The sequence below is a fragment of the Crotalus tigris genome, unplaced genomic scaffold (genome assembly GCF_016545835.1).
Source record: "Crotalus tigris isolate CLP2741 ecotype Arizona unplaced genomic scaffold, ASM1654583v1 scf7180000020218.1340706, whole genome shotgun sequence".
NCBI lineage: Eukaryota > Metazoa > Chordata > Lepidosauria > Squamata > Viperidae > Crotalus > Crotalus tigris.
This window is the reverse complement of record NW_024097911.1, coordinates 1,294,256-1,320,677: the sequence shown is the minus strand read 5'-3', so window position 1 is coordinate 1,320,677 and position 26,422 is coordinate 1,294,256. Positions and strand designations below refer to the sequence as shown.

At 42.0% G+C, this 26,422-nt stretch overlaps 1 protein-coding gene across 1 annotated transcript; it reads left to right on the top strand.

Annotated features, from left to right (window-relative positions):
• Positions 1–837: 837 nt before the first annotated feature.
• Positions 838–16,064, top strand: DUSP9 (dual specificity phosphatase 9). The gene is made up of 4 exons (XM_039366051.1): positions 838–1,717; positions 5,222–6,095; positions 10,715–11,137; positions 13,433–16,064. The coding sequence occupies exons 2-4, from the start codon at positions 5,741–5,743 to the stop codon at positions 13,729–13,731; spliced, it is 1,077 nt and encodes a 358-aa protein (XP_039221985.1). The 5' UTR covers positions 838–1,717; positions 5,222–5,740; the 3' UTR covers positions 13,732–16,064.
• The last annotated feature ends 10,358 nt before the right edge of the window (positions 16,065–26,422 follow it).

Genomic DNA, 26,422 nt, shown 5'->3' with positions numbered 1-26,422 from the left:
TTGTACAGTGACCCAGAAACATGAAAATCATCTTTGATACAGTATGGCATATAAATCACCTTCTAACAACTGGTTGTATTTTTGAGATCTCTAAGATTACACCACTAAAAGAGCCAAACTGGCTGGCTTAATTTAGCCTGTTATGCAGATAATTGATGGCTGTTCTCAGACTTGCATAAAAGCAGAAGATCCCAGCTCCAAATGGGAGGGTGCTGGGCACATCTGAGCTCTTGCAAGGATCTAGGAACTCACTGCCTCCAAAATGGAGCACATTCTAGACTATTAAACTACCTTATGCTTCTCCCCCTTTAGATCTGTAAATAAAAATTACACTTCCCAGAATAAACCAAACTGAGCAACAGCCTGACTTTTCCACTGCTGTGTTTTACATTGAAGTTGCATTTAAACTTCTAACAGGAAATTGCCACACGTTAAGTCCGGTTGATTATAAACCAGCGAACCCCTCTTCCAAGGAATTCCCTTCTTGTTAAGCCCCTTTCCCCCATCTTTGCCGAACGGCTGGATTGAGACCCCCACCCCCCACCCCGACCACGGCAGCTGTGGTCCTGCGCATCCAGAAGGCACCAGGTTGGGGAATGTCGCTCTACCTCCCATCTGGTAAAGCCTTTTAACTCTGTATTTGAAGTAAGACCGTTTTTCTGAATTAAGCCATTCGGGCGCCGGCCTCGGTGACCTGACTATGATGTGGGGCGAAGAACCACTTTCGTCTATGAACCGCTCAATGACCTCAAGCTGAAGCGGCCGGCGAAGGTTCCCCCCTCCCCCCCCCTCCAACCCCGCCAGCCAAAGGCACCGCCTGGAAAACGCTTCCGAGCTCCAGAAAGCCCCAGATTCCCCTCCGGGCGCGCGCACGGAAACGCTCCGCCTCCCGCGGAAGCCCTGGCCAACCAGGAGCCTGCTGGGCGGGGCTCCCGGCTGTACACAGCCACCACGTGCAGCTGGGGTGGGGACTGGCAGCCGCCAAGCATCCGAGGAGGCAGAGTCAGCAGCGGCGACGTCGAGAACCTTGGCTCGAGGTTCTTCGAGCAAGGAGTGGGTGGGTGGCCGTCGGGAGGAACTCGGCAATCCTTTCCACTTGCTCCATCGCCCCTTCTCTCCTCCTCCGCTCTCTTTCTCGGGGATCTTAACAAAATAAAACGTCGCTCCCGCCGTTGCAAAGTTAGATCTATACCGATGAGAAGTTAGCTGTAGCAAGCGAGCAAGGTTGCCAGCCACCTGGCTGGAGGGTCCATCCTCTCGCTGTCTCCCCCGCTGCAGATGGAGGCGACCGAATACTTGGTCGCTGCTGCTGCTGCTGCTGCGACTGCAGCACCGGCGATTCTCTTCTTTTCCTGGTGACGGAAGCAAACGGACTGAATCTGGGCTGGGGGTGGTGGGTGGAGTAATCGTTGAGATTCAGAGGAAATCAGCCGCGCTGGTTGGATCAAACAGCATAGCCGACCTTAGCAAAACACACATACACACACGGCTGCGCAAGGTTGGTTGGCTGCCCTGGATCATCCTTGCAGAGATTCTGGTTTCTCTCGCTCACCTTCCGAAAACCCGGCACTTGCTGCGGGATCCGAAAAAAACGGCTTCCATGGCGTCTATACGGTTGAAGTTGGCGTGCAGGCGTGTTTTGTAATCTGCGGCTGCCACCATCCAACGCGACGAAACGGACTGCAGGGCGTTGGGAAAAACAAAGCAAGAAAACCGGGTAAGAGAAACGCTTGCACACGTTTCAGATGCTCTTCAGCGGGATCCTGTTTTTAGGTAACCAAAGTTTTATTCCAGTTATGCCCCCCCCCCCTCCTTGAGGAAAAAAAAATAGTTCCCGTGAAGTGTAGTGATGATTTCTGGGCACGCGCAGAGGAGCTTCTCCCTCCCCACTGATCGTGAGGCGTCTTGCGTGGTGGAGTTCATCTCCAAGGCGAAGGTTCATTTATAGCACGTGCGGCGTGCCAGGCTTTGAGCTAGGCGACCTTCCCCACGAAACGAGCATCCAGGGCAGCAGAGCCAAGGAGGTGGAGAGAAACGTCATTTTAAAGCCTGGCCTGGACGCGTGTGCTTATTTTCCTGAGGATCTTTGAATTGCAATAGCTTACAACAACCTTTATCAATTGGGCCATCATTGTCCCCAGAGGTCTAATTGGGGAAGAGACTGATCCTGAATAAGGGAGCTTGCCTGAGGCCTCAGTCTAGATAAGCATTTATTGGGGGAAAGCAAGACTTCTTGACTGACCATTTTATTCTGAGAGCAAAAATATTGTTGGATCTTGGTACTGGCCATTCAGAAAGTGCCTTTATCCCCAAATGGTAACAATGAATTATGACAGCTAGTCTTGCTATCACTTTAATGCTGGAGGCTTCCTGCAACTAGAAAGAGGAAGAGTGGGGGAGCTTGCAGAAAGAAACATATCCTAATTCTCCCTGTAGTTAATATGAGGGAACAGTCCTCAAGAAAGTTTTCCAGTTTATTCTCCACAGGGACTGGCCCAGGAGAACGTCTCCACTTTGTCATCTTTAATGGCTTCTCAGTTCTAAGCACATGGAAAAAATCAGCAATAGAAATCCAAGCTTATGTTTCATTTTGCTGTGGGATGACTGCATGGCCTATGGGGAGCTGCACAGTTTGAGTTCTGTGAACCTGACAACATAAGCCACTTCATAAGGCAATAAAACACTTGATGAATTAAAAGCTCTACCAAACTGATAAATGGCCATTGCTTTCAAATTCTCCTGGGTAAATCAAGTTAACTTTCTAAAACAGAGAGCACTCCATTTGAAAATAAATTCTGAATTCTGCTTCCTAAACCCCCCAAAAGTAGGAATAAACTCTGTTTAATTAGCCTATTCATATTCACAGCATAAAGGTAACAGAATAAGCACCTATATTGTATAACATTGGCTCCTGGAATGTAGCAAGCCATGGCCTACTTAACTATGATTTATTAAATTATGCTTAAATCAAAACCAAGCCAAACACAAAGCAATATCATGCATGAATTCAATCTGTTTCTGTTCTGTTTTGTTCCACTGGCTAAGGCAAAAATAGAATTGAATCATAGAGTTCAGGAGAGCTGTCTAGTCATTAATCAGCCTACATACCTTCCTCTCTTATTCCCTTCATGTTCCCAGCTCTTAGGCTTACTTGTCTAAACATCATTTGCTTTACTAAAACCAAGACTTGTCATAGATTAAATAGACTCAGCATGTGTTGGAGTCATTGACAATTTCCCTTTAGGTATAAATGGGGATTTCAGTCTATGTAGCTATAGCTTGTTCAGCTTAACCAGATTTGGCAATCTTTAGCAGAAAGCTTGAATTGCAATTGTTGACACATAATGTCAGTGTTTATGTTATAAAAAAACTTTCCTCCAGAAAGCATAGGAATAAAACAGGTTGCTGATTGATTGGTGACCCAGTATTGTGACTTAAGGATTATGAAATTTGTAATTAAATCTTCTTAAGTGCTACTGCTTGTCCATAGATTTGCAACTGGATATAGAGGATTGCCCATGAAATATACCAACAGTTAAATAGTTTTCATGGATACATCACATGAATAAGCAAATGCCACGCTTTCCCTTTACAACTTTAAGTTGGGAGGTTGGTCCATTTCCTAGGAGGTGTCAGTCCTTGGCATTAATTTGCACACTTTCAACTCTTCAAAACTTTGTGCAAGGCTGTAATCTGTTACTTAGAATACAAATCATGATACAAGTGATCCTAATACTGGCTCACCAGCAGCCATCACAGTAAAATAAATCCTGCCCTCTCCTGTTCTGCCTCCCCAGGGGTACAACTTTTAGTTGAGGAGGGGAGAGATGACAGAGGGAGTTATTTCAATGTTCTGCTGTGCTGACGGGATTGCTCCTAACCCCAGTACTGAATATATTGAGTTTCCAGTGGATGTTCCTGAAAAAGTGGCATAGAGTTGTGTAAAGTTGTATTTTACCGGTATACTGGCTGTGGTCACAAGCATGCTTCATCAGTGCAAGGAAAGTATGTGAAACCTTCTGATTAATTCTAAGCTTGCTCATTTTTAGCAAGTGTGCTGTGCAGATCCTGCCCCCTCCCCCCCGCCAGTTTGTTCATGGATCAGTGAGTTATGGGAACTCCATAAATAGGTTAATCTTCTGGGACAGCAGTCAACAAGTCAGATTCTGGTCCATATAACTCAATTATATATCCTCTCGTTTTAGATAGCTTTACTTGATATTCCAGAAGTTACACATGGGACCTTTTGAATGCAACTCAGATGTTCTGTCATTGAGCCATGGCACTCAGCAAACTCCTTTTCCTGCTTCCCTTGATATAGCCTCAGTCAGTGCCCCACCACCACCACTCCCTGTGGATCAAAGAAGTTTCTGACTGGCAGGTTGAGGCTGGCCACCTCTTCCCCTATGAATGAAACGGCCAGGTTGAGGCTGGCCACCTCTTCCCCTATGAATGAAACGGCCTTGGAGGGGCTGCTCTCTCTCTCTCTCTCTCTCTCTCTCTCTCTCTCTCTCTCTCTCTCTCTCTCTCTCTCTCCCTGCTTCCCTCCAGTTCTTGGCAATCACAGCTGTCTTCCCTTTGGTTGCCAGGAAGTCTCTTGTCAGTATCTGGCCAGGATGGAGAGGGACAGCAAGGTGCCAGGAAGGGAACACGCACTTCCTGTATTTCCTTTACCCAGCTGCTTGCTCTCTTGCTCTCCCTCTTGCTCCCCACTTCCCCTCTGCCCCTTTGCTTTTCCGCTGCAGGGATGGCTTTCAAAGCCACCGTAGCAACATCCTGTTCTCTGGAGTCCTGAGGCATTCCTCACTGCTCGCTTGCTCTGTCTCACTGCCTGTGGTGGTCCCTTCTTCATTTCTCACTCCCTGCAGGCTTATGTGGATGCTTCCTTACTACAGAGCCACTTGTCTTCTGCTCCAGCACATCCTCTCCAGGGGAGTTGGATAGATTTGGAAATACCAAAGGAAGAACTTCTTCAGGCTGGCCATAAATGTAGTGGCTCTGCTCAACCTGCCAAGCTGAGGCAGTAACTCAAAAGAGCAGTTTATTTCAGATAAACAAGATAAACACTCTGGATTTACAGAGATGAAGTTTCATCCGGTAGCCTCTATAGTGGCCGTTCTTTGCTAAGCCACGCTAGGGGATACTGAGAGCAAAGCAGAGCAGCATCTGAATACAGCTAATTGTTTGGGGCAATTCCTTCATCAGACTTTTTCTTTTCCAGACCTTCTCCAGGAAATCCCAGGCTTGTTTGATGCCCTCATCTTGGTTTGGAAAGGCTGCAGCTCCTTCTCTTTTCTGCCAATAGAACAAAAGATGACTTCTGCTCACAATGTCATGTTCTGGGATGCTCCTTCCTTGCTTTTCTAGCAAAAACTGGACGGGGGACAAGACCATCTATATTTGCAGCACAATGTAGACATTTCTCTGGAGCAAGAACTTGGGATCTTCCAGTGCATTGTCCTGCCTTCTGGCAGAACCATCCCCTACTTGTGTACCTCTCTCTCTCTCTCTCTCTCTCTCTCACACACACACACACACACACACACACACACACACACACACATACACCCTTTTCAAGCACTGGAAGAGGGGGAACAAGCTAAGTGGCAAGCACAACTCCTCCTCTTGATGCATTGTTGTGACTGGGAAAATTCAGACACTATCCAGAAATTCTGCCGAGGTTGACCCAAGGCTTTGGACCAAGACAGTTCTGGCCACCTAAACTGTGGCTTACAGCCTTATGGAAGACCTGGGCAAGTCCACGCTGTGGCTGCAGGCCGAGCTGGCCTCTCCTTCTCCGTGCTTGCATATCCTTGATTGCCGCAGCCGAGACCTATATGATTCATCCCATGTGGAGCGGGCCCTGAGCGTAGCCCTCCCAGGACTACTTCTGCGCCGCCTTCGGAAGGGGAGCCTGGCAGTCCGGTCCTTGCTGCCTGAGCCCCCTCAGGGGCTCTGTGAGAACATGGTTTTGCTGTATGATGAGGGGACAATCCAGCTCCCTCGGCCAGACAACCAGGAGGAAGAAGAATCGGTGCTGCTCACACTCTTGCAGAAGCTCCGAGATGAGGGCTGCCTGGCCTACTACTTGCAGGGTAGGTGTGCAGAGTAAAGCTGTCTATGTGGGAGAAAGAAATAACTGGCCAATTCTAGCTTCTAGATTATTGACTGGTGCAGCAGAGTAAAGATGGAGCTGGGCCAAAATTGTGGTTGCTGGAATGCTCCCTTCTGAGGTTTAAAAATCCACTGATAAATTGGGGGATGAGGAAACAACTGGTTTTCCTCTGTCCTGCTTATTTGTTATCCTGCTTATTTGTTATCCTTCCCTGCCCTACTAGTGTGTACTTCCTCATCTTTCAACTGTTCAAATGGGTGAGATTTCAGGTGTGCCACAAAGGAAACGGGGGGGGGGGAATCCATTAGTTTGAATTAATGCAAACTTAATTTATTTTACTTATTTATATAAAACATTTATATAGCCACTCATCTTATAACCAGCTCTGGGCAGCTCCCGATCAAGAGTTAAAAGCACAAAAACCATATTATAAAATCCAAACACATTAAAAACAACAAAAAACTGGCACCAAATGAGACTTGTGATATATGCAATCACTTCATCTAATCCCAGCACCTGGAGGTAAAACCAAGACTTCCAAGTTTTACCATGTGGCAAGATGGAAGACTAATACATTTTACAACTAAATAAAATAAATATGGGGATAGAGCTTATCAAACTTCACGGGACAAAGTACCGTAATTTCCGGCATATAAGACGACTCGGCGTATAAGACGACCCCCGACTTCGGAGACAATTTGCATGCTTAGAAAGTCGTCTTATACGCCGGAAAATACGGTATTCAATAGGGCAAGGGTGACCGCAAAAATGGCACGCTTCCTAACTCCAATCAAATGGCATTATTTAGGGGAAGGCACTAGGAACATGCCCACCCTAGCTGACCTGAATTACATTTCCCTTATTGGCAAAGTCAGAACGATCTATTCTAGCAGCCCATGTCATGATGGCCAGCCAGATACATCTGGGAATTCATGACTAAGATCAAGAGCACAGTGTCATTCTCACATTTCTGCTCAGCTACGTTGCTGGAAGTGATATGTAGCCATCAGGATTAGTAGCCACCAACACAGTTAGTATCTATTTTTCTTCAATTGCCTTTCAAATGTTAGTAGGGTTGATGGCTTTCTTGCAGTTAGGAATTTCAGGTAATAATTAAATTCTGAATGAAGGTCTCATTGTTATTTCTTCCCTAATGTCTCACTGTTCATCAAAGGTGAAAATAACTTTTCTGTGCCCACTTGTTACAAGGAATTATTGTTCAGAGCTCAATTACATTCCCCATTATTTACTTTTTTTTAAGCTAGAAAATGATAGACACTGTAACTTATCAAACTCAACAATATCTTTTTCAAAATACAGTAACCAGATCCATGCACTAGGTTCCAAGCATACTCTCATAATTTGCTTATAAAGACAATATAGGCAGCCCTTGATTTGCAACCATTCATATAATGAAAGAAGTGGCTTATGACTATTTTTCACATCACCTTTTCAGCACCTATGGTCACATGATCAAAGTTTGAGTGCTTGGCAACTGGCATGTATTTATGACAGATGCATTGACCCGGGATCATGTGATGACCATTTCTAACTTTCCCAGCCGGATTCCAACAAGCAAAATCATTGGGAGAAGCCAGATTTGCTTAACAACCGTATGATTCACTTAACAACTGCAGTGGTTTGCTTAACAACTGTGACAAAAAAGTCATAAAATGAGGCACAACTCACTTAACAACTGCCTTGCTTAGCAACAAAAAACTGGGCTCAATTGTGCTCATAATTCGAGAAGTACCCATATTGGCATTTTAGTTTGGCCACTTTTATAAAGACCTCTATTTTGAAATTTGTATTTTTCACAATAGTTTGATCTATAGATTATTGATGGGTCATTAAAAATTTTTTAACAACTTCCCCAAAATCCCTTTCCTAGCCAGCGGCTACTAGATTAGACACCATCTACAGTAATCTATGGATGTACAGGTAGTCCCCAACTTACAACTATAGCTGAGCCCAGAATTACAGTTGTTAAGTTATACTGGTCATTAAGTAAGTCATCATGTGACTGTGCCCAACTGTGCAATCTTTTTTGCAGTGGTCATTAAGCGAAACTATTGTCTCCAATGAGTGTTTTTTGTAGGCAATTGGAAGTAAACACCAGTTTCCGTCAAAAACTGTTGTAAATCATGGTCATGTGACCGCAGGACAATGCAAATGGCATAAATGGGCAGTTTCGAAGTGACCAAAATGTGATCACATGACCCCAATGGGGAGCCCAGCCACTGGAACTTCAAATCCAGGTCATGAGACAGACCTCCTTTTGAGTGTGTGTGCGGGGGGGTCTATCATAACTTCAAACAGACATAAGTCAAGGACAACCTCTATATGTACATCATTTTCATGTCACACTTGACATGTCTTCACAGTTTGGCCACATCACTGCCCACTGCTTGGAGCAGGAGATCACTAATAAAAACAGACAAAAGATATTTCTCCCATCGGATTCCTTGTGCTTATATCTCTTCACATTGTAAGAACTAGTCATACTTCTTTCTACCCTAGGACTTCTAACTTGGCTTCAAAGGGCTCTGTCAAAAAGGTTTGACCATTCAATTAAACAATGGCTACATTGGTTGGACAGCACTGGTCCAGAATTGCAGTGGAGAAGGATCTAGTCATGGACTTAAATCATAGGTCTGAGATCTGCCTGAGTAGCGGCAATGAATGTCTAAAGAGTGAGGCAAGAATCTTTTCTGGCCCACTTCCTGGCCATTTTTTAACTGAGGATATTTGAATGCTATGGGTGATGCTTCCTACGTTGGATCCTCTGTGGCTCTCCACATGTAGAAGGGAGGAGCCAAAATGAAAGAAAAGTGCTAGGAGTGGACTGGTTCCTTTTTATCCAGTTTTGCAACTCGGATGACCTCCTCAAGTATAGAAATACTGTATGGTAAATTAAGCCACCCATTGAATATAAAAACTCTCTCAAATCCATGTCATGTCACGTTTGCGTAGGTTTCTTGGGGGACGAAATAATGGAAATTGTTTTCTATGGCCATATTCTAGAATGTTTCTTGATTCTGGCCTTCTTATCTTTTTTCAAGATCAGTCACAATCAGTGAGGGATTGATGTAGGATCAGTCGCTTAGCAACTGTAAGGGACTCCCAACCCAGTTTTAAAGTTTCAAATGTCGCCCACCACCATGGTCACATGACCTCATTTTGAGGACTTGGCTACCGGCCTGTATTTATAGCCATTTGAAGTGCCCCAGAGTTACATGACTGCAACTTACAACATTTTTGCTGGAAATCAGCATTTATTTACGTTTTCTGGCAAAAACTGGCCCACAACAAAAAAATAAGTTTGGTTAACCTCCGCTGTGTTCACTTTGTGGCCACATTTGCTTAAGGACTGCTGCAACAAAGGTTATAAAAACGGATCTGGTCACTTTGTGACCATTTTACAACCATCACAACTTATGATCATAATTGCCAGGCTTAATTATGGTTGTATGTCAGGGACTACTTTAATGGATGGCCCTTTTTTTGTTAAAGATATGGATGATAGATGGGGCTTAGCAGAGGAGAGCCCATCACATGGGACCCTGAATAGCAATTTCATTTACTGATTATTATTTATTGTTGTTTTATCTTGGATTGCTTTTTTCTTATAAGCTGCCGCAAGTTGCATTGTTCAGGTTGGACAGCAATATAAATTCTTTAAATAATCTTTCATTGTGTCCTGGTGGGCTTCTTCTGCAGAGGTGCCAATATTTTGAAATTATTTTCCTCTGCGCCCCCCCCCCACATTACGCCAAATTCACGAGGTTTCTGTGAACTACCTATTTGGCCATCTGGCTGTTTTCTGTGTAAATGTTGGATTAATGTTTTTATTCCTGCTTTTGTTTTTCTTCTCCCATCCCCCTTTCTTATTGCTGTATTTTGATAACCTTTTTAATTCAATAGTTTTTATTATGTATTTATACTTTCCAACTTCTTTGAGATGCTTTTTGCATAGAGTTACAAAACAATGTAAGAATCTATGAAAGCAAAAAGTTACAAGCACCAGCATAAAAATATGATATGAAGATATAGCAAGAGATAGTCCTTGACTTACAACCATTCATTTAGTGACAATTCAAAGTTACAAAGGTACTGAAACAGGTGACTTAAGTTATGACCATTTTTTACACTTATAAACGCTGCAGTAGCCCCATGGTCACATGATCAAAATTTGGCTGCATAGCAACTGTCTCGTATTTATGAAGGTTGCAGTGTCCTGGGATCACCTTTTGCAACCTTCTGAGAAGCAAAGTCAATGAGACAGTCAGATTCACTTAACAACCGTGTTATTAACTTAACTGCAATGATTCACTCTGGCAAGAAAGGTCGTAAAATAGGGCAAAACTCATTTAACAACTGTTCTTGTTTAGCAACAGACATTTTGGGCTGAATTGTTGTGGTGAAGTTGAATGATATGTACAGCTTTACTACCTTGGGTGTGGATGGATCTTCCATGTGACTTGTGAGATGGGTAGGAAAAAAAAAGATTTGCCATATTTAGAGAGCTTCTGATGCCACTTTATAACATCCTTCCTATAACACTGATACTTTTCTTTCTTGGGTCTGTCATTCCTCCAGGAGGCTTCAATAAATTCCAGGCTGAATGGCCCCATCTCTGTGAAACCAACCTGGATACAGCCAGTACCAGCAGCTCTCCTGTTCCCCCTGCGGCTCCCATCGTGGGGCTGGGAGGCCTTAGCCTAAGTTCAGATGGCTCCGATGCTGAGTCAGAGCCCCTCAGCAGCGGCATGGAGTCTGAAGGCGCGAGTCCCCCCTCCTTTCCTGTGCAGATCCTACCCAATCTCTATCTGGGATGTGCCCGAGACTCTGCCAACATGGACACTCTGGCCAAACTGGGAATCCACTACATCCTCAATGTGACTCCGAACCTCCCAAACCTCTTTGAGAAGAATGGTGACTTCCAATACAAACAAATTCCCATCTCGGATCACTGGAGCCAGAACCTTTCTCAGTTCTTCCCTGAAGCTATTGATTTCATTGGTGAGTGTCAGCAGGCTGAAGGGTAATAGTGTCACGAAGACGATGTTTGATATGACGGATTATGCGCTTATATCCTAGCAGCCCCATAGATTTCCTCCATGACGATCTATCCCTAGATCTTTTAGGCCCCCCCAATGTTGCATTCATCGCCACTGTAAAACACAAGTAGTACATTATTTTATTGGGGTACAGTGGTATTTATACAGTGTTGACTGGAGATTCTTAACACTCTGATGCTTAGATAATGTAAACCTTTAAAGTTGAAGGGGGGAAAAGAACATTTTTAAAATTTATTCATTCATTCATTTATCTCACTTGCATGTGATCCTGGATGGTGTATACAATTAAAATAGAAAGTAACAATCCAACTATTAAATGGATAACTCAACTAGTTAGATCAATTTAAAAACTATGCCAATATTAACTGTTTTCTAAAATACTAATGTTGATAAGAGTAAAGTTGCTTCAGATGTAGCACTAATAAACATTCCAAAATGCATTAAATTATTTGTTACATAATAAAGGTTCCTATCTTAAGCCTAACATTTAATACTAAAGTCTCTATTATATCATTGTAGTTGTTTATGCATATTAAAGAAACAACTTTTTTTTTAAAAAAAAAAAAAAAAAAGCTCTTTGATTTCTAACTTCCCCCTTCAAGGTTTTTAGTGTTTGTAAGCATTTAGGCCCCCTTAGAAACCAACAATTCCTCCTGTCAAACACATTATGTACACATTATGTCCTGTTCACACATATATTACTCCAGAGCTAAAAAGGTCAACTGCTGAAAATCAATTATATCATAAAGGGGCTTTGGGGGGGGGTCTTATAAGCCCAAAAGGAAGCGGTGATCTAATTTCCTAAAGCTTCTGGTCACCCTCGAACTAAATGTGTTCCTGGAAATGGAAGCCTAGCTATGCTTGTCTCTGCAGAGGAAACCCTTTATAAATAAATAACATTGTTCAGATTTCAATGATTTCTGCAAGATAATCAGTTTAAGGCTTTCTGTGGTCTCAATAATGGAGATCTCCAATAAATAACGTGGGGATTGCTGTAGTGAAATCATTTCAGTTAATAAAGAAGCTGTGATTTTTTTCCAACACAGGGTCCTTTATAATGAATTGCCAAAGTTTGTGCAAAGACCAAAACGAAGGAGATCAGGATACTTTGACTTCCAATGTACTGTATGTTACTGGCTTGTCACACTCAGAAGGCTACTCACGCTGCCAACTGAAGTTGCAGCATTAATACAGATAGTCCTCAACATATAACCGTAATGGAGCCTTGCCCATTATGGTTGTATTTTGTAACAGTTTTAAAATGTGACCAACCCGAATTTAAGATCTTTTTTTGCAGCAGTCATTAAGCAAAAGCAAATGCTGATTTTTGGTAAAACCATAATTAATCGTGGTCACATGATCACAGCATGCTGCAAAGGGGCATAAATGCGACCGTGTTGAGAAGCATTTGAAGTTCGGTCACGTGACCATGGAAGGGGGCTTCACTGCCTGAACTTGGGATCCAAATCGTAAGTCCCCTATTTTGGGTTGGTCATAAGCCAAGGACCACCTCTAATGGCATTCTTCACTCTGATTGGTTCGTCTAGCCACCAGTCATAATAAACACGCATTTCTTCCCACCCATCTCTTTCTTTCTGCCACTGGCTTGCAATCTTCTTTAGCATCAATGTTAAAAGAATCAAAAGGAGGTTTTTTTCCCCTTGCTATCAGCTGTTTCATCTTTCCCATACATTTGGATCTTGTGTCATCTTGATAATGTGTTGGTATGGCCTGCATGCTATGTAGAATATGACATCTCAGTATTAATGTTTAGCAATTAATATGAATAAGCACAGTGAATTATTGTTAAAGGCTTTTGCTCAGCTAGAAAGGTATTTCTGGATGGTTAACAAAATGTAATATGCACCTACCAAATCCATTTGTGACTACTGGACAGTATCACAGCAAGGTGTTCTACCACTCTCATTTCAAACCAGTTTTTGCAATATGGATGTGGCTAGGTTGATTATGAACTTGAGGTCTCCTTTTTGCCTCAACTGTGAAAAATCTTACTTCGTCTGCCTTGGTGATTTCTTATACCCCAGGCACAAAGGTGGGAAAATGCAAAGTCATACAAAAAGCTGTTTCTTTCAGCTCAGAAACATGTCACAGAAATAAAGATGTGTTATTTCATTTCTCCAGCTCAGTGTTAACAAATTTCACTTGCCTTAGATATGGCAGCCCTTTGCGTATGATTGCATCCACTTGACACTCTATCCCTTTATCTCTTTGTCAGATGAGGCCCTTTCTAGGAATTGCGGCATTCTGGTGCACTGCTTGGCAGGGATCAGTCGCTCAGTCACCGTCACTGTAGCCTACCTCATGCAGAAGCTCAACCTGTCTCTCAACGACGCCTATGACCTAGTGAAGCGAAAGAAGTCCAACATCTCACCTAACTTCAATTTCATGGGGCAGCTGCTGGATTTTGAGAAGTCCCTGGGGCTTAACCAGGGCAGTCGGCGGCCAGCCTCAGACCAGACCTGCTTCTTCACCTCACCAACCCATGACAGTGTCTTTGAGCTGGATCCTACGTAGGAACCAGAAGGGTGCTACGTTTGTGTCATGGCCACCAACACCTCCTGTTCTTGGTTCTATCTGCCTGTCCTGGTGGCAGAGGCTGCTGGGACCAACGGAATACCTCACGCTAGAGAGGGAGGTGCCTCTTTCAGGAACAACTGCTACTTCCAGCAAAGGTTCTCATTGCCTTTTGGGTTTTCTGAAATATCAACAGCAATGGTGTCCTTACTGATCTCACAGTGAGACTGACAGGGCCACACCAATAACCAAAGACTCTTTCTCCTCCTCCCTTTCTCCCAAGAGCCCTGTACAGACCAAGAAACCAACACTTTTCGGGGGGGGGGGACGCTATTTCTGGAATGTTGGATCTGGGCATTATAGCATCTTGAACTTCATCCAGATCACCCTCTTTTAAAATTTAAATATTTCAAATGGAAAATGTCAGGGCTGGAACCTGCCAATTATTAATGATGCTGATCACATATTGAAGGTTTTGTGGTCTCCTTGTGTTTCTCCTCCAGCCATTATGCAGAAATTAGGCAGAGACCCGCAGTCTCTCATAAGAATCTTCTGCAGGCAGGACTTTTGGCAGATAATAGTGCATTCACCAGCTGATATGTTAAGTTCCCACTCCCAATACCTCCAGTGAACATGGCCAGATGATGACCTCTGGTGTGCTCTTAACTAATGAAGGCTTCTCTAGAATCATTTCTTTCTGTCTGAGAAGTGAGATGCAGGAACATAATTCTAACATGGTTATCCTGGAATGACTAAAAATATCTTATAGAAAATTTAATGCAGAGTCCTGATTTTAGAAATGAGACCACAGAACTTCCCAGATCTCTCTTGTTAAGACCAGGATGAATCATAGAATTGAAGAATCAGTGTAGCAACTTATACAAACATAACTTCTGGAGATATTTTAAAGAACCTAGATCCTGTGGTATAGGAACTGCAGAAATGGGTTTGAGAATCTGCAGCTTTTACATTTTTTTATGCTAGGCATTTATATCACCAGAACAGACTGCAAAAGTTCCAGTTGTGGGACTCTTTAAAATCTCCAGAGCTGTATTCCAGGTCCAGAATTGGAGCAGGTTCAAACGTTTGTATGATAACCGTAACTTTCCCATTATTTCCAAAGCTGTAAGTGTTCTCATCCCTAAAGCACCTCATTCAACCCCCTGCGGTTCGTTCAGGATTTAGGCAGAGGGAAATAAAAATGGTGGGGGAGAAGCTTTGGAACAGAATCACAGTGGGAAGACATAAGTATTAGAAGCAGAAATATTGGTGTTACACAACCCAGTCCTTGGCTGTGGGAGAAAATAGAGCAGCTCTGCATTTTGTATCTGTACTTGTACAAATGATGAGTTGTATGTGTGCCTTAATGCTTGCATGAAAGCAAAAAGACCTGTGGATGTGTGTACTAGGCATTGTTTGCGTAGTACCTGCCTGCAAGGGTTAATGTGTGCCCACGTTTTATTCCCCAAATTTCAGTCAGGACCTTTTCAGTATTTTTGAGCTCAATTTCAGGATCCTATGAGTTCATAATAAAAAGATAAAACCTCTTGAGCATTGTAGGTGGAAAAAAATGTGTTACAGATGTGTTTCTTAACAGAGTTTATTAGGAAGAAAACTGCAGACTTGGTGATTTCAAAATTTTCAATAATTATCTAAAATTATTAACCGCTATGTGTACATGATATGGTCCTTGTGGGCATGCTTAAAAGATGTCCAAGGTGTTCTAGTGATCTGCATTTTTTATTTTAGCTCTGTTTAGGCACCCTGCCTAGTAGTCCACAGGAATCCAGAAGAACATTTTGTCTGCAAAATTAACATTTTCTCAATGTTTTACTTCCTTTTTCAGGATTTTTCTGGCCTTTGAGGCTATGAAGATATATGCCTAGGGGCAATGCTTGCTGAAATAATTTGAAATTGCTGTTAAGTGAGATTGGGAAATGTGGGGTTTCAGTGCCCTGCAACACCTTACAGGTTTTTCCCTCCGATGAAAATAAATTAGAATAAATTATGCAAAACAGTCAAACTGGCCAACTATTATGCAAAATGACTCTTATGCAAATCTGACCAACTAGCACAATTCCAGGGGGTTGCAGTATTCAGGTTTGCTTACAGTTTTGGTTTGCCTGAACCATGAACTTTTATGTTAACTGTCCATGCAGGTAACACATAGCTCTGGCTTCCTGCATGCTCCAAAAAGTCAGCTTGAGTCTCTGTCCGAGGTCTCTGTTTTCAAGTGAATGTAAATGACTGGAGATAGAAGGGAGGGGGGTGGAACTGCCATTACCATGGACAACAACAACAGTTATTTTAATAAAGCAGGACTTTAAACAACACAAACAAGTGTGGATTTATTGGGAGACCTGAAGATGACACAGTCTTGAAGTAGCCCCTGGCTGTTTTGCATTAATTACAGACACTAGTGTAGAATTAGAAACCTTATTATATTTGTGTGTAGGCACTGTGCGAGAGGAAAAAAACAGCCACTTTCTGCCAGCTCCCTGAATCTGAGGGGGCTTCCAGAGGAAGTTTTTACTGGGCAATCAACCTTGCCTTACAAAAGAAATGTTATGAGCTCGGAAGCTTATCTGCTATTTGTAGCCAATTGCAGCTACTTTTTGTTTGCCCTTCACAGCAACAAAATACCCACTAATGGTATAAAAACAGAACAGTTGCAGGAATTGGGTATGCCTGGTGCAGGGGTAGGCAACCTTGGCTCTTTTATGACTCGTGGACTTCAACTCCCAGAATTCCTAAGCCAGCTGGCTCAGGAATTCTGGGAGTTGAAGTCCACGAGTCATAAAAGAGCCAAGGTTGCCTACCCCTGGCCTAGTGAAAAGGACTAGGAGTGACATGATAGCAGTGTTCCAATATCTCAGGGATTGCCACAAAGAAGAGAGGGGCAACCTATTCTCCAAAGCACCTGAAGGCAGGACAAGGAGCAATAGATGGAAACTAATCAAGGAAGGAATCAGCTTAGAACTAAGGAGAAATTTCCTGACAGTGAGAACAATTAACCAGTGGAACAGCTTTCCTTTAGAAGCTGTGAATGTTCCATTACTGGAGGCTTTTAAGAGACTGAACAGCCACCTGTCTGGAATGGTATAGGCCGGGTCTCCCGCTTGAGCAGAGGATTGGACCAGATAGAAGACCTCCAAGGTCCCTTCCAGCTCTTTTATTCTGTTAACTTCACCATTCTTTCTGATTCACAGCAACGAAGATCTTGTGAAAGGAAGTTTCTCTCCAAATCATTTATTGCAGTTTCACAAAATCAGTTTTAAAAAATGGAAGGTGCCACAGTCTCATAAAATTTGGGAATCCTGTGAGATTTGAGGCTTATGAGAAATGGCACCCAGCATCTGAGAAGGTTGCTAAACATTTTATAACCAAGTCACAAGATTCAGTGGTAAACTTGGTGACTGAAATAATAAATATAGGAAGCGCCTAGCATATAGAACAGTGTATATAATAATTAAAAGGGAGTATATCATCAATAGCCTTAAAAAAAGAATTGACAGTTGACATAGTAACTTATATTCCAAAATAACCTTTTCACCAGGAAGCACAACAGCCAAGGAAATTGTATTAGTCCACAGGAAGCAATAAAGTTATAATGGTAAACTCAAAGAAGGACAAACTCAAAAATCTACGAAGTTTTGGTTAACCTTTCAAGTTTGCCAGATCTTTTCATCAGAAATGACGTTGCCAACTGCAACAAAGTGGGAATGACGTAAGGGGAGGAGGGGATGGGAAAAGGCCGACTTGATACTGAAAATGACTTGATTAGAGTTTTAAAAGAGAATCAAGAAACATGTTCAAAAAATCTCATTAGACAGTATCATAAAGTTATGGCTGAGACTCCCATAATAATGTTCTCAGTTTTAAAAAATGTAATACCCATTGGGTTACTTGGATTTATTTCCAGAAGCAGCTGTAAGTGGTAGGTTACGGATACCCAAAACAGATCAGGATACTGTAGATGTTTGCATAAAATGTGTGTATGCTGAGATAAAGATATATATATTCCAAAACTGAAAGATAAGCCAAATTTGGAGAAAAATCACTATTCTGGTTGGTTTTGTGCAGAACCAAAGATGCCAACTTGCTCCTTGCCAGATGCAGCAAAATAAATTTTAGCTGAAACTCTTTGTTCAAATTGCTTGGATCCTTGACTTCCATGGAGGAGAGCGTAAAAATTGAGTGCCATTATCCTTCCAAAATTTTCCCTCACTGACCCTCCCAGAGTGATATAGGATTGTCATTCAAGATGATGCTGACCTCCCAGAACATTCTTTTCTTGGCAGAGAGAGGGACCTTCCGGAAGATGCCATTCCTAACAACAACTTCCTCCAGGAAGATGGTACTTCTCTGGATTTTCAGCCACTTGAGTGGGAGAAAGGAACAGGATGTTACACTATGGGTTGATGCAGAGTGTGTGTCTTTGGGTCCCATGACATCCCATCATGTCTCTGTTTTCAGATCTCTGTCTGGCAGTCAGTTACCCTTCTGCTCTTCCACCTTTTGATCTTGGAGAGGGGCCTGATCCTGTTCCAGGCATCAAACCTCAAACAGAAAAGCCAGTTCCCCTTTTCAGTTCAGTGCTCACCCAAGCTTCCTTCCCTGGTTCTCCTCACTCTTCCCATCTGTGTCTGCTGCATGTCTTTTGGCTTTTTATTTATTTATTTATGTATTTATTTTTTAAAACAACCCTCTCTCTTCCACTCTGTTGCTTAGTAACTGGTCTCTTTTCTGTTCCAAGAAGAGGGTGGAGTGGGAGGAAAATTAGTTCTAATCCTGGAGGATGTCCATATTGGACATTCCCTCCCTCTACCTATTTTCTTTCCTTTGTTCTCCCCCTTCCTCGGGAGGAACAGGGCCATGGCCATGAAGGCTTCAGAGCATTTTCAGCACCCACATTGTGCAGGAGATAGAGTCAACAAGAACTGCCGTGGCATTGCCCAAGTGCTTATTCCACCAGATTATAGTGGGACAAACTCCCACGTTTAAAAATAAATAAATAACCATGTGAGAAAAACAGTACCCAGCAGATTCAACAGCTAAACCCACTGCTCACTGTGAGGCAAATGTAATCCAAGAGGCCCCACCTGGTAAAGAGCATAAGGCAACCAAGAACATGGATTTGAAAATTCATCTATCAAAGATAAAGCTAAATGCACCAGACACAATGAAACTGACAGGGAGTTGAGAGTCGGCGTTATATAAATACCATAAATAAATAACGTGATGTAAAATTTTTTAGGTAAAACATCCATGGCAAAAAATCTAGTTCAAATAGATGAATACTGTATGTGTGCCTTGACAGAACATTTATGAAACATAACGGGAAAGATTGGAGACATTTTAAGATGTGCAAATGCTGACAGAGAGGTAACTTTGATATATGAACTGTTGCAAGAAATGAATATTTGCCAAAAGAAGTGAAAACAGCTATTAAGACAGTGATTCTGCCTATCTATTTTTTATTCTATAGTATTCAGAGTTGGGTGCGTCACAAAAGTAAGTCATCTGCAATGAGAAGGCAGCACTTGGGTGTATGAGATGAAGGAAGAAGAGGTAGGTTCAAGTATGAATGGATAGTGCATGAGCTTGGATTTAATGCAAAACTGGGAGGAAGGAAGTAGGTGATGGTTTGGTCAAGTAGAAAAAAGGGAAATGAATATATGATGAAAGAGTGAACGGATCAAGAGGAAATTGTGATTGGGTAGAGTGAGTGACATCCTCAACCAGAGGTGAGAAGTTTCAAGAGCAACAAGCAGTGTGTGACGTGATGTGGGGGAAACAAGGACCATTGCAAGATTATAAAGCTATGGAGAGGTAGAATGGGGTTGGTGTAAACTGGTTTTAGAATTCACACCTTTAATTTCTTGGTTCTGCTAGTTCTTACCCGTTTTCTGTGCTCTCTACTCTCCCAAAGGAATGATATGCTGAATACTGTATATATCTATGGATCTATAAATGTAAACAACCATAGTACAGGTAGTTCTTGACTTACAACAGTTCATTTAGTGACCTTCAAAGTTACAATGGCACTGAAAAAAAAATGTCTTGTGACAGTTTTTCATACTTATGACCATTGCAGCATGGCAAGATGGTCACATGATCAAAGTTCAGATGCTTGGCAATTGTTTCATATTTATGATGGTTGCAGTCTCCTGGGATCATGTGATTATCTTTTGCACCCTTCTGACAAGCAAAGTCAACGAAGAAGCCAGATTCACTTAAAAACTGTGTTACTGACTTAACAACTGCAGCGATTCGCTTAACAAGCGCTACAAGAAAGGGGGGAGGGCAAAGCTCACTTAACAAATGTCTCACTTAGCAACAGAAATGTTGAACTGAATTGTGGTCATAAGTCAAGGATTATTAGTATTGCAACAGCTGGAGGAACTTCCCAGCTTTCCATCATCCAAATGTATGAAACTGCAACACCTAGAAATTCCCCATAATAAGGAATGGGGAATCATAAAATGCAATAGACTAAAGACAGTTGAAGAGAGTGCCAGCTTTGAATAGGAAAATGGAAACCTTTTGTCCTGAATCTTTATGGATGGGACCAGCCCTGGGCTGTGAATTCCAAATATATGGAGAATCATAGCATTCTGTACCATTAAGGCAGCTTGGGAGAAACTGGCATAGTTCCATGTTTGTCATTATAAGCTTCCCAACTGAGGTGTAGAGATTCTGAGCTGGCTTCAACAACAACGCCACAAATGCTGTGTGTCTCCATCGAAGGCTGCATTTCTGCTGTATCTCTATTAAAGAGATAGGAACTCCAACCGGAAAAAATAAAAGCTGCAGCCCTCATAGGGATTGAGAGAACTAGCTGTCCCGGGGTCTCTCGGCCTCTCTCTTCCACACGCACAGTTGTGGTTCTCTGGCTAGAAGCTTCCGTTCCCACCACCACCCTTCCCCTGTTTGCAGCCCTTTCCTGCAAGCTGTTTCCGAGGGATTAATTCACTCACTTTTCTTCCTGTTCGAGGACAGGAAGGGCAGCTTCCTATTCAGAGGAGATTGCTGTCGCCTTAGTGGTCATTCTTATTCTTTCTCTGTTATTGTATGCTGTGTGCTTTAGTCCTTATCATCTGTCAACCCCTCTGCTCCCAAATGCTTTTGAATACAGGATATTCAATTTTTTACAGGTGGAAACTTTATAGATTTGCCCTAATGGCTCTTGTAAGCTGGAGATCTCCTTCAGTGGACCTAAGACCAAATTATGTAACAGTTGCCTTGTTTATCCTGCCGTACAAAGAGTAGCATGAAAGTTCTCCCTTGATCAGATGCTATCCCTACCACAATCCTGCATGATTTCTTAGTCTCCTTTCCTTCTCTCACTCAGTGTCATTCAGATGTGTTGAATTTAAGTTTTAGAAGCCTTAGCCAACATGGCCATCAATAATATCTGAGCTATGTGACCAATTATCGGTTGCCATATCTGGGCTGCAAAATCAAGGCCACCACTAGATGGCAACAAAGAGACAATTTTGTGTATCTCTTTGCTGATCTCTAGTTGTCTGTGCAGGAATCCTACACATGAACCCATATCAGGATGAGGAGCTCACCAGCTCTCTTGGTCCTTCACTCTACTGTCAAACTATTATTGTTAGGATAGAGCGGTGCTAAAATTTGGTCAGAATCTGCCTTTCTGCAGTTTAAATCTCCTTTTCTGCTTCCTATGCTCCAGAATACAGGGCAGCGGCTCTAGACCTTCTTCTCTGAGCAAGCTGCATGTTGGTGGAGTGCCATCACAGCCTCCCTATTTTTTCACAAGGCTAAACATATCCAACTCCTTTGATCTCTGTGTTTATCTACTGTGTGCTCTGATTGGTTGTTAGCTCTCAGTTAATTTACATTGCAAGGAAGTAAACCTGCAAGTCTCATAAATTCTTGACAATAAAAGCTAGTCAGAACATTACATATGTTTCATTGAAATTGTCTAACCAGAAGACTTGGATGAAGGAAAGGTGGTTCCCTGGAGGACTCCTTGAAGTCTTAAAGACCCTTATTTGAACACAGAGATACCATAATTTGGGATATATAAAATCTGTAATTTGAAATCCCCAACAAGCCTTAGTTTATTACACAGCGGAGTGTAGAGTAGCTTATTAACCAAACATTTTGCCTTAGCATGTCATGCAAATGTAATTTTTATGGTACTCATAAATTTTTATAAGTGACCAGATTCTCCCCATCATTTTGCTATTTTTGTCCTTTCTAGAAACAAAATGGAAATGTAGCAGAGAAAGAAGGTACATTACTTGCCCGGCACTTCCTGAAAATGAACTCCTGCTGATTCCTCTCCCTGCAGGGTATTAGATGGTCTGGTCCTAAGCAAGTTCTGAGGGATAATATGAAGCAAGGAAGTAGCAAACACAGAAAAGATTAAGCACACACACCCCATTCGCCTGTCATCTGTCAAACCATTTTGAAGCACATCAAAAATTCTGAATTACCATTCCATACATTTGAAGATGTGTTGGCTTTTCCTTCCTTCCTTCCTTCCTTCCTTCCTTCCTTCCTTCCTTCCTTCCTTCCTTCCTTCCTTCCTTCCTTCCTTTTATTTAAATATCTGGGCAATATTTTCAGAAGTGGTTCACTCTTTCCTTCTTCCTAGGGCTGAGAGAGAGTGACTGCCCAAAGTCACTCTGTCTCAGCTTCATGCCTATATCTAGACTAGAGCTTACAGTCTCCTGTTTCTATCCCAAGGCCTTTAACCACCACACCAGAATGGTTCAGATAGATGACATATCAATTGATCAGTTCTAAAACAACATTTTACGTTAAGGCAGTTTCAGAAATCTCTTCTAGAACAGGGATAGGCATTCTTTCAACAGTGGGGAATTTCTTTGTATTTTTTTCAGCAAACGAGAGCCAAAATGTTCAAAACAATAATCCAATGATTCCACCATAAAAGGGGGGATTTGTGGCTCAGTGTCCCCCATTTTAAAAGATGGTGCTAAAATTTTATCGTTATATGAAGGTATCAGCATTTAACATATTGATTATATCTATAGTTTCCTATCAAAATGAGTGGGAAATTATAGCACCATAATTCTGCAGTTTGCCATTGCAATGGTCAAATTACCCTAAGGAATTCAGCAGTTTGCTAAATCCTGCATATCTTTCCTTAAATCTTTATAAGCACTAGTACCTTAATGATGCCTATTGAAGAATCATGTGGCATACCAATTTAATGCATTATTATGGTTGGTTATAGAGTCAGCCAGATGTTTAGACTGGATTTGACATTTTTATCCATCTAGCAAGTCCTTCCCAAGTACCTGGGATAAGCAGATATTGTTGTTTAATAATACCAAAGGTATCAGCACAGGATGTAAGCTGTTCCAAGTGGACCCACTTTTTACAATTGACTGGTGGTGATTTTGTCAGTGCTGATGGTGTTCCATTGGTGCTCCAGATGTTTGGGACCTATTCCTGTTCTTTACTATCTTTGTTTTCTTTTGCCACAGTTGTTCTACTTCTGTCTGCAGGACTTTGTATTTTGTTATTTTCTCCAGTCCCTTCTATTCTGCTATCTCTAGGTACTACAACTTTCACTATTCATACTTTATATTTCTTATTGTTGTTATAGTTATAGTTGTTAAATCTGGGGCAGGTGCCCGTTTGTTTGAATTCTAAGATTCCAAAGAACTTTAGCATCTTTATTTTTTGTTACTTAGTCTATTTTGTGGTCCTACCAGTTCTTGCTTGCAAACAAATGGTATTTCTTGCAGATCTTCTAATGCACCATTGTTGCTACTTTATCATGTCCTTGTTTGAAGTCACTGTGCACAATCGTCTTATAGCAGCTAACCAAGCGATCCATGGTTTCTTCAGCTTCTTTGCAGAGGTGGCATTTGCTGTCTGTTGCTGTCTTCTCGGTTCTGACTTTGTATGCATTTGTTCTTAATGCTTCTTCTTGTGCAGCCAGAAGTAGTCCTTTTGTCTCTTTCTTCAATTTTCCTGCTGTTAGCCACTGCTGTGTCTTGTTACTTCCTCTGCCTGCTATTTTTTTTTTTTAATCTACTGGCCATGTAATGCTTCGTCTTTCCATGTGTCTTTTCTGTTCTTTATTTGGTCTTTCTTGTAGGGCAGTTTGATCTCTCCAGAACTCAGTAAACTTTAATGCATCTTCTTCACTGTTCTTCAGGTATTCTTTCAGTGCCCTTTTTATTTCTTCAGTTGCCTGGTGTACTTGCAACATTCCACACCCACCTATTTTTCTGGATAAATAAAGCCTGTCAACATTGCTATATGGATGAATGGCATGATTCGTTGTCATTATTTTTCTGGTCTTCCTGTCCAGGGCTTTTAGTTCTGCTTGAGTCCAGTCCACTATTCCATCTATTTATCTAATGACTGGAATTGCTCATGTGTTAACTGCCTTGGTATTTCTGCCACTGAGTGTGGACTTTAAGACCTCCTTCACTCTCACTTCTAACTTTTTTCTTGATTTCAGTTTGCTTAATGGTGTCAGCTTGAAGGATGCCCAGGTATTTGTAGTGCTTATATTCATCCAGACTTTTAAAGTTATTTCCATAGAGGATCTTGATTCCTTCAGTTTTCACTATTTTTTCTCTGTTGACGATAAGGGTGTCACATTTGTCCAGTCCAAACCCTACTGCAATATCTTGGCTGTAAATTTAAAAAGTGTTGAGCAGTGATTTTATTTCAGACAGTGCTTTTCCATACAGCCTCAGATCATCCATGTAAAGGAGGTAGGATAGCCTGGCAGATGTTTTCGATGTTTGATAAACGTGGCTTGACTTGTTCAGTATTGTTGACAGAGGAATCAGTGCAATAAATACAATAGAGGTGATTGAGTCTTTTTGAAAGATTCCTCTCTTAATATTAACCTCTCCAAGTGATAACCATTAAGCAGTAACTGTGTCTTCCATTGTGCCACTGGTCTTTGCACAAAGCTTGTAAAGTTTCTATGGATTCCTGTTATTTCTAGGCTCTTGATTATCCCAGTCATGTGACAGGAAATAAAATGCCTTCTTGTAATCAGTCCAAGGCTGTATCTATCTCCTTTACCCAAGCTGCATTCCTGTTGTGTTTCTTTGGATTGTCTCATAGCCGTGCCAAGAACTGCACTATTTCTTTTTTGTTTAGGTGTTAACTGGTTCACTGAAGATTCTCCATTGATGGATTGGTAAAAAAAAAATTAATTTGACTGAAATTGGAGAGATTGCCTATAGTGTGCAATTCAAGATTTATATCTGCTGATGTTATTGGCTACAGCTGTTATTTGCTGATTTATTATTTCCAGTGCTTCCTTGATCTTCTTTGATTTTAGATTATATTTCTCGATCAGATATTCTTTGGTCTTCTTGTTCTCCAACTTTTTTTCTTTCATCCGTTCTAGCTTACTTGCCTCTGATCTTAGTATGCTGATCTTATTTTCCAGCCTCTTTTTCCATTTTGGTGGTGCGCTGTTTGGCTTTTTTCCCTTGTTTGTTGATTTTGTATCCAAGGTGTTCAGTTATAACTGCAGCTGTGCTGTATATTAGTTGGTTTGTTTCTTGCTGTGAACTGGTGCTTATATTTAATATTACAGCATTGGCCTCTTTTCATACTTGTGCTAGCTGTTTCTCTGTTACAGTGAAGGCAACTGTTATTTTTGTGCTGTTCTAGATCAGGCATGTCAAACTCGCGACATCACGTGATGTCGTGCGACATATTGTGACTTTTTTCCCATTGCCAGCAATGGGGTGGGTGTGGTTTTGGCGTGACACATCCAGCCCAAAGGCCGGCAGTTTGACATGCTTGTTCTAGATGCTCAGATGCTTTGTTATTTCAGAGGATAAGGTAGAGGAGAGGGTGCCTGCTTTGGGAATGAAAATGATTCAATAGCTAAGCTGACTTCCTCTGTTGCTGACTCCCCTTGGTTTGCCTCTACAGTCTGAACTACTTCTGGCAAGGCTTCAATTTCTTTGTCCGGGGTAGACATTTGCAGCTCTTCTAATTCTGCTTCTGTGAATATTTTGTTTTGTAGTATAAATCAACAATGCAAAACCTGCTAGCCCGTTAGTTCTGATTCTGGATGTTCTTTCCAGAGATATTGCATTTTTTTTCAGATATCCTCTTCTCACTGGACTTGATTTGAAATAACAAATTACTGTATTTTCAATCTTTGTAAAAGACAAAGTGTTTATACTGGTAGAATCGCACACTGTTTCAAGTATCAAGCTTGGATTGTCATCACTACTGAACCTGCTGACAGAGTACTTCAACTAGATGCAATGAAACAGGGGGTCCCCGGCCTCTGGGCCACAGCCCACCTATGGACCTTGAACCATTCAGAACTGGACTGCGGAAGTGGTGGGTGAGCACCACACACACGTTCCCACTTGTGCAAACAGTGGGAGGGCACATGCGCTTGCCTGCCACTTGTGCAGAACCATCCCCTTTCCCCCCCCCCCCCGCAGGTCCGCAAAGTCAAAAAGGTTGGGGAACCTTGGAAGAATATTGGTAACAATCATGGACAATGATCACCCCAAAAAGTATTGTTTAAGCTCCCTTTCGTGAGCTCCCAATCTGCTAGGTTTTATTGTCCTTTGAAATTGGCCACCCTATCTTCTAACAGAGTCGTGTGCACCACCCAGAATCACAAGCTGCTATATCAATTTAATAAAATAAATAAAATAATACCTGTTGATCCATTTTAATTTTA

What these genes read in the sequence shown, in the direction of transcription:
- DUSP9 (XM_039366051.1), top strand. Translation starts at nt 5,741, where the DNA reads ATGGAAGACCTGGGCAAGTCCACGCTGTGGCTGCAGGCCGAGCTGGCC. An exon ending in CCTGGCCTACTACTTGCAGG is followed by an intron (nt 6,096 to 10,714) that starts GTAGGTGTGCAG and finishes TCATTCCTCCAG; the next exon opens with GAGGCTTCAATAAATTCCAG. An exon ending in TGAAGCTATTGATTTCATTG is followed by an intron (nt 11,138 to 13,432) that starts GTGAGTGTCAGC and finishes TCTCTTTGTCAG; the next exon opens with ATGAGGCCCTTTCTAGGAAT.